This window comes from Orbicella faveolata, unplaced genomic scaffold, assembly GCF_042242905.1.
Source record: "Orbicella faveolata isolate gen_17 unplaced genomic scaffold, um_ofav_v1 contig_1, whole genome shotgun sequence".
NCBI classification, from domain to species: Eukaryota; Metazoa; Cnidaria; class Anthozoa; order Scleractinia; family Merulinidae; genus Orbicella; species Orbicella faveolata.
Window position 1 is genome coordinate 16,184,719 of NW_028301536.1, and position 15,645 is coordinate 16,200,363.

General features: G+C 40.5%; 1 protein-coding gene across 3 annotated transcripts in view; it reads right to left on the reverse strand.

Annotated features, from left to right (window-relative positions):
- LOC110049673 (myoferlin-like) overlaps positions 1-15,645 on the reverse strand; it is a 56,949-nt gene that overhangs the window by 11,122 nt on the left and 30,182 nt on the right. For all 3 annotated transcript variants that reach the window (XM_089292208.1, XM_089292197.1, XM_089292205.1), the window contains 18 exons: positions 15,322-15,471; positions 14,674-14,754; positions 13,977-14,056; positions 13,058-13,172; positions 12,418-12,520; positions 11,841-11,971; positions 9,657-9,836; positions 8,495-8,549; positions 8,056-8,133; positions 7,070-7,251; positions 6,264-6,413; positions 5,769-5,867; positions 5,130-5,291; positions 3,456-3,618; positions 2,845-2,915; positions 1,965-2,069; positions 1,329-1,460; positions 71-190 (listed from right to left, as the gene is read on the reverse strand). In XM_089292208.1, coding sequence (XP_089148334.1) covers positions 71-190; positions 1,329-1,460; positions 1,965-2,069; positions 2,845-2,915; positions 3,456-3,618; positions 5,130-5,291; positions 5,769-5,867; positions 6,264-6,413; positions 7,070-7,251; positions 8,056-8,133; positions 8,495-8,549; positions 9,657-9,836; positions 11,841-11,971; positions 12,418-12,520; positions 13,058-13,172; positions 13,977-14,056; positions 14,674-14,754; positions 15,322-15,471 — 2,157 coding nt within the window. The remainder of the gene's footprint in view (positions 1-70; positions 191-1,328; positions 1,461-1,964; positions 2,070-2,844; positions 2,916-3,455; positions 3,619-5,129; positions 5,292-5,768; positions 5,868-6,263; positions 6,414-7,069; positions 7,252-8,055; positions 8,134-8,494; positions 8,550-9,656; positions 9,837-11,840; positions 11,972-12,417; positions 12,521-13,057; positions 13,173-13,976; positions 14,057-14,673; positions 14,755-15,321; positions 15,472-15,645) is intronic.

A 15,645-nucleotide genomic window follows, 5' to 3' on the forward strand; every position in this document is an offset into this window, starting at 1 on the left:
ACCACACTTCATTCCATGTTATACATGAATGTTACTTAAATGGAATGAAGAAATAGAGCTGCTTTCTTACCCGCACAATATATAATCTTATAACACACTCCACAGGTTGACTCGGAGGCAGTTTTCGTAGAATCTTGGGCGGCAAAGGAGCGTTTGGGTCACTAGGTAAAGGGTACAACCGAAAAGATCCCTGAAAAGAAGGAAGAATAAAATTTCAATTCTCCTTACAAATTGCCATATATTTCATTTAATCTTAGTTTTGAGAAATCGTTAGTATATCAAGACCAACTGAAAGTTTTCCAATAATCACGTTTTCGACAGAAACAGGGGTTTTTACGATAGGCCATATTACAATTGAGTGCTTAATTACCTGACCTATGAATGCAAGCGAGGCTGGCGGTGACCTTGCTTTGATAGAGACCCCTCTGCTTTTCTCATTCAAATGCGAACTAGTTAGCATAAGAGCAACTTGATTCACACAACAACAGCAATGAGGTCTTAATTAAAACTAGGTCACCGGCAGCCTCGCTACCATTCAAAAGCCAGGTCACTGAACAGACCACTGTAAAAATGGTCTGTTTGAGAACTGTTTTCGAATGAGGTTAATATTGGCACGTTAAGAGCAACGCAATAAAAATTTCATTACTGGATACTTTAGTATTGTCTTTGTTATCAGCCAATTTTCAACCCTATTATAACTATCTGGTCTCACAAGAGCAAGCTCTGGGATGATTTATACCTTTATTTAAAGGAGCTACGTCACGGTTTCGCATCTTGAAAAGTTTATCCTAAATTTTTCAAGTTCGGCGTCGTTTGTAATCCGTGTTAATCCTCCCGTCATTTAACCATCCTTGTTCCTCTATGGTTTATCATTGTCTCTTTGGTGTTTTTCTGTTTTAGTAATTACAGGGTTCGTAACCTTTTTCAGAAACAAATTTCCAGGACTTTTCCAGGACTCAGATTGATTCTTCCAGGACTCTAAAATTCACATTACCCTTTCACTCCCAAGATCTCAATGTTAATTCTCCTTACTGTCTGCCGTACATTTCATATTTTTTACTCGAGTTTAATAAATTTCCAGAACTTTCCAGGATTTTCCAGTCCTGGAAAATGCCAGAGTAAAATTCCAAGACTCCAGGTTTTTTCCAGGACCCGTACGAACCCTGAGTAAACTACTATTTTCAGGTTTCCTCCAGTTTAAAGGTAGTTTTGTACCTGGCCAAAATAACTCAAAATGCCGTGACTGAGTTCCTGTAAGTGTCAGTAAAATGCTAGTAGTGATAACATCACTAATTGAGGACACTCCCTAGAATTCTAACTTCACTTACCTTGAATTCCCCTACAATAGTCTCCTCCTCTTCTGATTTCGACTTCACTTTTCCGCGGTGAATGTAAAACGTTTCTACAAAGTCTTGGAAGCCATTGAACACTTCAACCTTCTCAAGCTCTGTTCCGTAAACCTTGGGAACAAACATGATTCATTTGAAATTCCCTAGTTCATAACCATCCTTCAGATAATGTTTTATCAAAGGTCCCAGTTCTGAAACTTCTGAGTTCCAAGAATTAAACAAATTCCAATTCGAGCAGGATAGAGGATCCGCATGAAAACCAGGTAAGGTTGATGTGGCTTCCTCTCTAAATATTACTATTTAAACAAGGAATCACTCAGCGATCGTTTAGCACGAGATGAGCTTTTAAAACCATTTGAACATCATCCTCGAGTTAGACTTAGAATTATACTATGTAAATCCACACATCGAGAGGAACATATATGAGATTCTGTATAAAGGTAGGCTGGCTGAAGAGCAATACTCTCGTGTAAGATCTTTCTGACGAGAAAGGAAAGGTCCTTCGCCCTCTCCTTATCTAATCCCCGAACGGAGAACCTGCTCGCCGGTATAGAGTAAAGATCCTTCCTCAGAGTTGTTAGATTTCCAACAGAAAGAAGCTTTACATCTTCTCACCATAATCTTATCATATCCTTTTTCCAAGTACACTCCGGCCTTGTCGATATCACCAACAGAGGCATAGAACTTCGACCACCAATCAATGTCTTCATCTTGTTGTTCCTAACAAAAATACAAGACTACTTAGTTATCCTATACAGTAGACTTAGAGAAATTGTTACACCATCACCAAAATTGACAAATCAAGCTTGCGCGCATCCACGGGGAGTAATGCAATTCTCTCTAATTCCTGAATGTCAGCTCATAGAATTTGCTGATACATCGTGACAATAGACCATTTGCGTATTCTCGGTATTGTACAGGAACTAACTTGCATCTAAGGCTTATGCCAAGAGTCTTCAAATACAATTGACATTAATCTCTTTTTAACGATATTCCCCGCACGAGTCTCCATTGTAAGCTAAATCCAGTCCAATACCAAGAGTACGAATATAACCTATTCACCCGTGCTGATGATCTTGTTGAAGCCCAAACGGACGCGAAAGTAGTCGCAAGTAGCCGCAAGTTGATCTTGCGATGAGACTTACGTTGGATGGCCAAACGGACTCGCACGTTTCCTCGCAAGTACACGCCAACACACAAGCCGCAAAAATCCCAAGGCAGACATATCCTATATAATATTTCACTGGCCAATAAAAATTTATAGACGTCACTAAACATGCGTTCACTTGGGTTGAGTGGCCAGATGGTGAAAAACTTGCATCGACTTTCGTGCATATTTGATCTCGACCAAAGTGGGCGCAAGTCATCGCAAGTGGACGCAAGGCCTGGCCAAATGGACTTGCAAGTAGACCCAAGTTTTCAACTTGCGTCTACCTGCGAGTCCGTTAGGCCAGGGCTTAAGGAGAAGTTCTATGTTGATAACTGTTCCACTTACGGCTCCTTTCTTCTGCTCCTCCTTGATGTCCATAATGTGAGAGGAACCATGTCTGGTGGCTTCACTCTCCGCTGGAAAACAAAATACGGCCACGAAACTATCAAATGCTGCTACTACATGCGGGATTACCAGTGCAGACAGCTCATATAGAGAGCAACGCAACTTTAAATGTTAATGTAGACAATAGCGTAAAAAACATGTTCGGTTTTATAACTACTAACATTCTGTCGACTCGTCCTCGTCCTCTCCTGTTAGAGGATATGATTCCAGCACTGTTTGAAAAGGATGTTAAGAAACTTTTGAATACCATTACAAAAATCGTGTTGCAATGACGGAAAGCTTAACATTTTTAGCGGCAAAGTGAACGATGTTCACACATTTTCAGATTCTTTACGAACACTGGAACAAAGCGCAAGCTCCTTGCGTTAAACTGATGTGAATCTTTAGCCTAGCACCTCACCCGTCTGTCACATTACCTATGTTGATCTCAACACCCTGTATGAGAGTTTTCACGCAACGATTCGCCCCTGTTAAACAGTTGCGTGACGAAAACAGCTGTGAACAGGAGTCTAGCATTATTGGCATGAATTTACATACATGTACCAACTAACCTAAAGGCAGTTCGACTGGTTCATCTGCACTGGCGGGCTCACAGCGGAATTTCTTCATGGCCTTCATAGAGTGAATGCCAACAACAGGTTTGCGACCAAATGAGCGGTTATCATGCACCTTGATGTTCATTGGCGGCGTGTACAACTCCTCCTTTGGGAGGTACTGTGGGGTGAAATATTGCACAGAAAAATAAGAAAATGCAATCGCAAACGTCTACAGAGGAACCACAAGCGGTTAGGCCGCTGCTGATACCCAGATGGACCCAGTATACTGGTTGTTGTATAGGTGTTCTTATAGGGGGGGTTCATGCTGACGTCCTTGTTTAAATTTGTGTTCATTTGCATACAGCTTTGCGTACAGAAGGGAACATGACGGATGTTAGATATAAATTGACTCCAGGCAGCTTAAGAGCTAGTGAAATTTAATACATGGTGAAATGTTCAGCTCTTTGGGTGTAATATCCAAGGAGAAATTGTCTTTCAAAAACTGCAAAATTTCTGGGTGGCAAAAGCGCTAATGAGCTCATACATTCTTAGTAAAATTTTGAGTTTTTAAACCCGTGTTGCTCAAAAAGTATTTAATACATCACGTTCATATTCATTGGCGAAGTTAATCGTACTGTGACCTTTCAATATTCAGAACTGATTTATTTGTAGCTCCATCAGAAACTGAACTGCTTATGCTAATGAGGCAAATATTGTAAACAAGGATTCCCCTATAGCTTCAAATACGACTGGGACATCTCTTCTGGACATTGCAAGAGAGTACTCTTCAGGGACGATAATAATCAAAAAGGAAATAATTCCATCTGTTAGTTCTAACAAAAGCTATCATTCGTACGTATATTCCATATTTTGGGGTAAGAAAAAATGGTAAAGCAACTGCAAAATGGGAACACTGAATTTGATCACAAAAATAAAAGGAAGTGACGTCCCTAACTACTTAACTGCGCCTTTCACAAACGCGTAAACTCTGATTTGTAGATTTCGATCCATTTTATATGTTTCTTTTCCTCAATGTTAGTTGGTTGTCGTCGTACTTTTGATTGAAGGTAGCCAAAAACGAAGTCGTTAGTTAGGTTTTGAACTTCAGACTTCAGAGATATGGAGGTTTTACAATGCGACTTCTCGAACCGGCCAATTTGGAAAAGAGTTAACCAATCAAAACGTTACTTAAGAACAATCAAAGGATAGCGATCTTTTTCTCGACTAAACCAATAACATTGATGAATTCAGTACACAACAATAGATCTTAACAAAATCAGTGAGAATTGTTGCGAGCCTCTCCGGAAACTTTTCCATTTGTTGATTGGTTAATGTCAATCCTAAAGTTTGTGCGCTTTTCAAGGGTTTCGGTTTAGTTGTCACTAAATGAGTTTTCAAGCTAAAGTTTTCGAGCAAGATTTATAATTAATATAATTCGCCTTCAGGAACTGAATCTCTAAGGGTGGATATAACGCAGAGGAGTCGATTGTGTTTATGTTTTCACGTCAAACAGACCGTTACTGATTGGTTAGTTTTCTTCTAGGTGGCCTGGTTCGAGTAGTTGCACTGTAAGCTCGATTCATAGACGTCAATCTCGCGGGAACAAGGTACGCACGTGACGAGAAACTTCCGTTTTCCGATGTACTACACTGTACTACGAAACTTGATACTAACAAAAAAAAAACTTACCACGTCGAAGAAGAAAAGTGGCTGATCAAAGTTGGGATTCTTCTGCGTGTTCTTGATGACAGTTGAATGAACAACATGTCCACCACACTCAAACTCAATGCTGGGTGAGGATACACTGGCTAGTTGATATCTCTTCATGTTCCTGACGCCCCAGCACAACACCTATAATGGAAAGGAATCCATAATGGACTTACCTACTACACGGGGACTACCGCAACAAGTCATTTCTGTTTATATGAAGGTATGAAGAGAATTAATTGAAGCAATAACGATACAGGTGGACATGGAGGTCATCGTGAAGTCATAAACCTATTGACTGGACGACAAATTCAGATGATAAGTTACACTGCAGATCAACATTTAAAACGAAATGGTAACTTGCAAATTATGGTTACAAAGATGATGATAGTTAAGTCTATTAACGGAATATTCATGTGACTTAACTTGCATCTTTTTGTTAAGTGACCAGATATCTTCTAAGGAGCATTAGAGACCTTGTAATATTCCCACTCACGAAGAATCTGGTCTTCCCCTACATATTGGCCAATCATCTGCAAAAGTTGAGTTCTCCGGTCCTAGTAAAACAATCCCTTGCTATATTTTAACTATCGGGTAAACAACGTTTACTAAGCTGCATACCTCTATAGCCGTACGCTGCATCACTGGTCTGATTCCATTGGGTACTAGAAACAGGGGTCCCTTCATCGGTGGAGCAAAAGGTAAATCTGCACCTTCATCCTGACGTAAAAAGGACCAGAGGATATTAAAAATGATGCGAAATGCAGCTTTACTTCCTTCATAAAGTTTATTCACAGTAATACTACAAACCAAAATCGAATCGTACTCCACAATCCATGCACTAGATTAAAACCAAATGCAATTCTCGTCCGAATCAGAGCAGAACAGATGACCTTTCCTTGGTTATTTGTCTTGACTGATTAAAATAATAACTCATGATAAGCTTTCCTTAAAATGGGTACCAGACAGGAACGTTCCTTTTTGTGTCAGCTTGCGTAATGCCGTTTCAGAAGACAACACATTCTTATCTCAAGGTTATCACAGCAAAAGAACTGTAAGTAAAACATTTAACTCTAGTCTCACAGAAACAACCACAGTATTCGTAGTTGCACTTACCAAAAAGAGTTCAAAGGCGGCTAGTATCTCCCCAGCTTCCTCTCCGACTCGTGTGACGTCATACCATAACAGCCTGGGAGCTGGTGGTTCCTGTCCATTCATCTTCACAAGCGGAGTGACCACGCAACGACCCATGAACTCGTCTTGACCCTACATACAAAACGTTGAAGATAATCGTTAATCTTCGATAAAAGCTTTAAAACTTGTCATGGGTGGTGGAATCAAAATGTGAAATGAACCAGCGCAAACGTTCTTGTGTGGGGAGCTACTTGATTTTCAATTTGCTGGAGAGTTGCTACGTTAGTTTCTCGAGGGAAAAGCAGTTTGCATTGGTCTAGCAGTAGCGTAGTGAAGAACTAATTAAACTGAAGTCTCTCACATCTCGAGGAAAGGTGTGGGAATCAGTCAGTATCAGTTTTAGCCTACCCAATAAACTAACCAATAAAATTACTTTCTTTAATCTAACCTAACCGATAACATCGTTTAGAATCCCGACCAGCCGGAGGCGAACCAGTTACTTTGCTTTCCTTAACACAAGAGGAGTGTCCCGAAGGAGGCTTATGGAACACAACACTGTATTTGAATAAACACCGCCAGCAAGTCACATCATTGCATAACAGCGTTGCATGACAACTTCCAGAGCTAATTCAGCATCGCAGTCGTCATTTGTTTCGTCACGTTACACTGATGAGAAACGTGACGTGATGACTTCAGTGCTGACTAACCAGCGATCAGGCGTTCGTTGTTTGGCGAACGGGGCACGGGGGAAAAAAGAACGCCATATTGCAGGTTAGAGACTGACTTACCACAGGGTCTTTGTCAAACAGCTCGATGATAACCTCAGGAGGGTGTCTAGCAACTTTGTCAATACTGCCATAAATCTGAACGTTCTCAAAGATCAAGGTTTGATCCCACGTTGGACATATTGTGCTTGTTAGGATTTCTGTGACTTGACTTTGAGTACCAAACACTACACGTGCGTAAGGGTCTGAAAATAACACGAAAAATACGTGATCTGTTACTGAACAGACGCAAGGCAACATGGAATCTAGAATGACAACATATGTGCGTCTGTCCTCCAACAGACCATACGTAGGAACCAATCAAAATGCCAGAATAATTTGACTTATGTAACAAATAAAGAAGCCTAAGCCGTGTATTACACTTTGATAAAACACGACGGCCCTTTGAGAACACGAAGGAAATATACAAAACACGGGCCGCAGGCGAGTGTTTTGTACATTTCTCGAGTGTTCTGAAATGTCCGGAGTATTTTATCACAGTGTAAAACACGGCTTAGGCTTCTTCATTTGCCTTATGATATAGATTTTACACGCGCAAAACAATAAAACATGCTTTTCCTATGTTTCATACCCTGATAAAACATGGGTTTTTGACCAATCAGGGCGCGCGCAGGGTCCTATCTATAACATAATACATATACTACAAATATTATAGCGACATGACGAGACTGACAGTGCTGAGATGACAGTAAAATGTTTCAATTTCTACGAGCAAGTAGTGGACGATGCGCAGCTGCGCTGTGAAAATTTGTGATGAAAAATTTTAATGAACTGTCTATCAACATCATTCATCAAAATCGAATCAATGTTAAAATTTCAAAATATGAAAATATAAGCACAGTCTCTGTCAACAAATACAAAACAAATTTATAGGTTCGCAACTGAAACAAGGAATAGTGTTCTATCCAATTGAGGCGCGTGTACCATCCAAGCCGTGTCAACACACACAGTAAGATGAATTTTACTTATTTTAATCTGTGTATTGTAACCTGAGAAGCCATCTGCATCAGACGCAAGGAGATCACGTGCTTGGTAGATGTAGGCCCGCAACTGGTACTTGTGAGGCTCTGCAAGGTAAGAACTGTAGGTTAGCACTAGGTAAGCTAAACAGTACTTAACAAAGCTGCACAATTAACGCCAAATAAAACAACAACAACAACAACAACAACAACAACAACCACCTGTGCATATACGTGATATAGGTAAAAGCAAATGCTTGCTTGTGGAGTCGTGTTTCTCACTAAGACAACATTGTAAGAAGTCACCTTATCAAGAACGATTTTCATTGAAGTTAGACATCTTTCCACCCTAACCACTACTACCAGTCTCAAACAATAAGAGGTGGTTTATCAACGTTAAGTGGAATAATGAAAAATAAACAATCTGAAGCAGCCAGACTTAAGAACAGGCTTTCAGTGATTTACTTACTGTCAAATGTTATAAACATTCTGGGAGCATTCATCATTGTCTCTTGTTCCTTGTCCTTTAAAACAAAGTAACACAAACTAGTTAAATATAGAATAGTCGAGTGGGAAGTGCAACAAATTACGAGACTTCAGTACGAATACTGCATAAAACCCACATTTTCGTAGAACGGTTTTCAATTGAGTGTCGTAAAACCAAAACAAAAGTAATCACTCTAGCCAATCACAAAAGACACAGGTAATACAGTGAACCAATCAAAACTTGAAGTAATTACATGCAGCTGACGCAAAGCGCGGGAAAGCGTGTGCGAACGAACAACGATTGGTTTTGGTTTTCCTTCTGATTGTAAGTGGCGCCAGTTTTTTAAGCCAATCGCGTAACGTAAAACCAATACCTTTTGGGCACTCAAATGAAAACAACTCGAAAACCAAACCCAAAGTTATCACTTTAGCCAATCACAAAGTACACAGACAATACAAAGAACCAATCAAAACTCGAAGTAATTACATGTAGCTGACGCAAAGCGCGGGAAAACGTGTGCGAACGTGTCACAATTGGTTTTACTTATGATTGGATGAAACAGTGGCGCGAGATTTTTAAGGCAATCGTGAAGCGTACTTGATGTAAAACTAACTTTTCCACACTCAAACGAGAACCGCTCTAAATAGCGAAGCGCACGAGTGACGTCATAACTCAGACAAACTCAGACAAACAAAAATGAATTGTGGAAGACTCGACGCTTTTTCAAGCCCGTGAGCAAGTGTAACAATTTTTGAAACGAAAATTTGGCGTTCATTTTCTTCTTATTTCTCTCAGAACACGCTTATGTTGTCTGACTCTCGCGGGGTTCCAATAATTTGCACTCTATTTTTACACTTCGCGCGCTTCGTTATTCACTTTTCCGCATTAAACAAAGGAAAAAGTAGACCTCCACACCCAGGCCACAAATTTGCGTCGTTTGTCTTTCAATGAATGTAAAAACGTAAAATACAAGTTTTGGCTTTCTTTCTATACCTCCAACGATGCAGTATGGCAGAGGGAACTGGGAAGCCACAATAATGAGAATAAAGACGAAATCACCCTTATCAAATGAAACTTAGTTTAACAACGTTGAGAAACACAAACAAATTAATAATTTGAACTTCACAAAGTCACTAAATCTCACATCATCACTGCTCCCAACATCAATATGGAAGACCGCGGGGGCACTGGGATCCTCTTGCACCATCTTCCTGTGCCAGCGTCTTCTCCGCACCAGGTCCATTTTGCGCTCCTTGGCATGGAACTTCATGGTGAAGACTGGGGAATACTCCCAGCCTTCCAAGGCCAACTGTTCTGCTCTCAGCTGTATTGCAAACGAACAAGAGAAGAAATTTACAGTTAGACAAGAACTGAGTTGGTGCGTGGAGACAGACAGTGGAGACGATCGCGTTGTAGTAAGGTGGTAAACAGGCCAGTAAAAGGACTTGGATTGGTCTAATCAGAAGGCACACATCAAAAAAAGCCCAAAAAAGAGGCAATCAACCTTCGCTTCAAGACGAAGCAATGATTCCTAAAGATGTTGGCCCGGCCTTGATAACACCAACTTAACTTACGCAATACGAGGATGAAACTAGGAAACAAAAACTGTCTGGACTAAGAAATGGTAGCCTGCAAAGCAAGCGTTTCTGTGAGGTTCGGGAGCAAAGAATTACAGCGCGAAAAATGGAGCGAGTTAAAGAGGGGGGATGGGGAGGGGAAGGAAGGAAGGAAACGCTTGCAGACAAACCCCTGGATTTTGAAAACCGCCCACTTGGCCTTTCATGCCTGAGTGCGCACACTGAGATTTCGTGCTGTCATCGGCTGTCATAAATTAACCAATAAGATCTTCGGCCTTCCGTAGCGGAAGTGAACTTTGAACCAAAATAAACTTTACTTGTCAAAATATGTCTGAAACAACGAGCGCACGGTAGGAACGGAGAAATCTCGATGAATTAAATTTGGTAATTTATAATCAAGCTATATTTCTACTCAATCCGTCTAAAAGGAAGGACTGCAAGGGTGAGGTTTTAGCACAAATCTGCCAGAAAGTTAAAATGTGAGAAGTATTCCAGTCGCGTTAGTAATCCTTGTGCTCGCATGATTCGAAATCTTGGATCACTGTATTCATTCGTCCAGGAATCGATACAAGGTAAAATTAGCAAGTCAACTCCCACAAAGGCAATTCCAGTAAAGAAGCGTTTGCTGGAAACGCCAGATCCGCAAATCGGTTCGAGTGTTATCGCCTGCAGCAAAAACAAACAACGGAAAGTCTTCTAGGCAAACTTTGTAATTTGGGCAGGAGAGGCTTCAAACATCTGAAAGGGGAAATAACGATAATCTTGACCAGTATCTGAATAAAGATTATCTTCCCCTAGGCGGCCTCCAAGTCAAAGTTGTTTATAAAATTTCCTCGTAAGAATTCCCCGCGACGAGACGACTAAATTTTTGGTAAGGCAATTATGTGACAAAAACTTGCATGCCGCAGCTAACACTATAACAAATCATTCAGAATTGTACCCAGAGGTTCTAAATGCTGCCAACAAAAATGCTTCTAATGAAATGTCAGAGTACCTACGACAACATGTTGCCACGTAACAAGCCAGACGAAATCACTAGGTTTTCCCACGCAGTAGTGCGAATTTTCTGTCCCGTGGTTTATTATCTTGTCCTTGGCGCATGTGGCATTCAAGAAAGTGATGTTAAAATTAAAGGAACAGCTGTAAATTGTGTCGCGCTTGCTTCTGCAATAATGTACAGGCTTCGAAAAACCAAAGCGTAGGCATTGCACTACAGGATTTCTACCGTACTGTCGAAGCTGACGACTAAATCCTCGTTCAGCGAGAAAAGTTAAAGCGTTTTCTAACCAAACGCGTCTTCCCCTTTTGTCTGGCACTCAAAGGTATCAAAATACCTTTGATCGACACGTGTCAATAATACTGGTCTAGTCCAGCCAATCACGAGTTCCGTTCGCTGGCGAACGGAGGTTTTCAAAATCCAGGGGTTTGTCTGCAAGCGTTTCCTTCCTTCCCCTCTCCTACCCCCTCTTTCTTTTTTTTGGTTCTCGCCCCATTTTCCACGCAGACAAAATACCGAAAATCCCGTTCCTCGGTCTTTCTTTGCTTCCAAACCCCACGGAAACGCTTGCTACGCAGGCTAAAGAAATGGATTTTTTTCAAGTGTAGGTTCTAAGTAAAATACACAGAAAACAAGAAAAACAACTCAGGTCAAGGTAAGAACCAGTAGTAACTCAAACAGTGTTATGAATCCTACACCTGTATGTTGATTTATTTCTGAATCACTTTTTCGAATGTGTAACTTATCATTTCACCTGCTCCTGTTCCACTTTAGGACTCTTCACCACCACTCTGTTCCTGACCCATCTCCGTCGTCGACACAAGTGATATGTCTTTTCTACTGGTCCATAACCACCAAACGTGGCCTCTACTGTGTACTCATAACCTGAAATACAATGGCGCCAAAACATGCGACTTAATTATTCACATAATTGATGATCTCCACTCAATATGGAAATTTGTTAACGGCTGAATTGTTAAAAAAATATTTGAGTGTAGTAGGATTTTGAAGCATTTCCCTAGAAAACAAACATAATACTAATTTCTGTACCGTGAAGTTACTAGAAACATTGCTACTCTTCCTGGGTGGGGGAGGTAGCCTGGGACAGACTTGCATCCCCACTCCTCACGATGCCTCACAGTTTGCCCGTAAAAGAGCAAAAAATTGAAAAGAAATAATGAACGCCACACAATCATCCTGGCCTGTTCAAACTCAGACAGCCTATTCATTTAATAAACGATAAGGAGGAAGAAAGAGAAGAGACATAACGTTAACTGCAAGATTAATAACAACAAAAGAGAATAAGACAATAAACAAAAACAATATATAACCATCTTCATCCACGGCTCTGTTCAAGTCCACTGCCCAGTCCGTGGTCCACTCCCAGTCTTCTGGACATCCGATCTCATCCCTGGCTGTCACAGCATCACCACGCTAGAACAGAAATGAAGGTTTACATGACTTTGCGGCCAAACGTCCATAAATGACACTTAGCAGGTACAAGAAAAGAATATAGAAACATAATGAGCAGCTAACTCCGAGTGATATCTTAAGAAAATCAACCACCGAAAAGGCACTAGATGTTGTCGCAACAACATTTAAACAGTTTTTTGTGTAGTTCCGTAAGAAAATAATTGAGAACATCCAGGGCCGTAGACAGAAAAAAATTATTATTGTGACAATGTCCATGGCTAAATTCTCTTCCTTGGTATCACGGGTGTTAATGATGACTACCAAAAAAAAACAAAACAAGACAAAACAAAACAAAACAAAAAAACAAACAAACGAAAACAATGACTGCATGAGACAAGCCTGTTACCAGCTACGGCCCTGACATTTAACTGCCGAAAAGGCAAGAGATTTGATCACAATAATTAAACAACAGTGACGTGCTTATGAGAGGAAAAAAAAAAGTTTATTGAGGCAGGTCTCAAAGAGTGAATACACCATAGTGTGGTCAACAATACTCACCACATCTGTCCAGGGTACAGAGGAAGGTCCCCAGCTACCTCCTGGAAGACGAGACTCGTTTTCAAACACATCCTCAAGGAAGCTTTTGTGACCACTGTCTCGATCATACGTCATGCTGGTGGCAGAAATATGCGCATGTAATTTTTTTTTTTATCAGCTCACAATTCTTTAAGGTAACGCTTTTAGTCGTTGCAATACATTAAAGACATAGCAAGGACTACTACGCTGAAATTAAAAAGCTGAGTGACCACGCGATGCCGTTTTAGCCAAAGACCCACATTTCACCCTTGCTCGCCATAGAGTGTCCAGTAGCTCAGTGGTAACAGCGTCCGGCAAGATCACGGAGGGTTGTAGGTTCAAATCCCATCTGGAACTCGGATTTTTTCCGAGTTTTCGGTTGATGCTATTTCTATCATCAAATAATCCTCCAATAAGAACTGATATATTCGAGTTTGGCCTGCAAGCGTTATGCGTCGTTGTAATAATTGTAGAACTACAGAGGCAATACTTCAACACCCTTAATTCACAACAAATCCAGTTCTGCGTATATGTTTCGTACATACACGTGTGGTGTTGCACCCTAAAAACCCAGATATTCAAAGCGAAATTAAGCTAGCCCGCAAGTAGGATTTTCTGAATTGTCTTTCCCGGCGTCTTGTAAAGTTTATCTCTTATATCTAAATTTTCCGTCCTCCAGGTTTGTCAAACTCCACAAAACATTAGCATAGAAATTTAAACCATCAATTTCTTAATCTAAATAAGTGATACTGAGCTTTTGTACGTACTCATACACGCAACGCGAGATTCTAACTTAGTACCTACAGTGCACATGTACATCTGCTTACAACCATTCTACTTTTCATTGTCCGTGTGTAGCACATGTTTGGAAACTCGAATTCCTTTAGAACTTAATAATTACCTGAGCTCGGGGTTCACAAACCAATCTCCCTCAAAATGCCAACCAGCAGGAGGAACAAAATACTCTTTATACAATTTCACCTGAAATTAATTACTATGGGTGAATTTTTGTCACTTTTACTTAGGAAAAATACAACGCCTAACACTGACACAAGGCTACGCACCAAGGCCTTTAGACTTTCAGAAAAGTCCTTCATCTTGTTTACGCTTCTCTCGCTTAGCTATTCTACTCTGAAATTCACGAGGTCGACTTGAAGTCTACAAGGCCTTCAGCGAAAGAGGAAAGACTGTTTTTCTACTTTCCACTACAATTTACAATTACATGACTAAATCTGACTAAACACTTGCTTAAAAAAAGATATATTCAACGATACCATTATTGCACTCTAGGTCTGCAAGACGTACTACATGATAGCAACTTTCTAACTAAAAAGGTCCCTTTTTGAAGTTCGTCTGTGCACATGAGCTCACATGTTTCATGTGTTCTAATGATCTTCAGCACGAACTCATTGCTAAATCCTTCCTACCTACATATCCACGAATCCTCTTCAAACACTGCTTGTACATTTCTGCTTCAACTCCCAATCTTATCTGCCTAAATATCCTGTCTACACCGTTCACAAAGCAAGTTAGCCAATGCAAGCCATAAAGATATCACAAACAAAACTCAACGGAAATTTGAACCGAATCATTCTTACATCTCCTGTAGCATTTGACCAGGAAGGGCGGGGCAGTCCTTTGGAGGTCCAGGTACCGAGCACATTCATCTGATTCTCATACTAAATTGAAAGGGAACCAAATTATCAATACAAGATGACCAAAAGGGCACTATTTATAACGTTCCTTGAATTTTACAAGGTTAACATAATGTTTCTCTCGTAGCTGATATTGAGATGGATACATCCCGCATATACTAACCACATAACTCACACTTTAGGGTCCATACACAACGTATATGATGCTCACAACTCAGGGTCTAACAACATACACCATACTTTGACATGTTTGAGTATATACACACAATATATACTATGTACACTTTTAAGGCTGTTGACAACACTTGAATTCTTTCAAAATAAGGCACAAGTTAGTATTAAAAAGCAGCCGTTTTTATATTGCCACTGACACCCCAAACAAGGTCAATTGACGGAGGACCGAGCACAATCTGTGTGAATTATAACATCACAGTGGTTCAGACAGTAAGGTCAGAGATGGGACAACTCCTGCCAAGTGTAGAGAGGGAGACAAGCGTTTTGAACATTGGTCTGTTATCAGGATAGTTGTCCAACCAAACAAAACATGACCACCTAAAAATCGAGAGTAGTAAGTAAGTAATGAACACACACCGTTTCAGCATAAACACAGAAGTCGCCCTCTGTTTGCTCCCTGTTGGTCCAGTCCTCTTGATGCTTCTCAAGGCCCAGCCAGATTATCATTCGAACATGAGCAGGCACTTCTGGAAAGTCTTCCAGGTTCATTTGCTTCTTACCTGGGTACTAGATGTAATAAGACAATAGCAAAAAATAAATGCTGTATATTTTGTGAAAAAGGCAAAAGATCAATGCAGAACTATCCTACACTCTGGTAAACGATGGCAACTTTGTCCTGTTAACCAGTTTGGAATACGATCGGGGTCTCTGTATTAGGATTAGTAGCAGCCAAAGGTGACT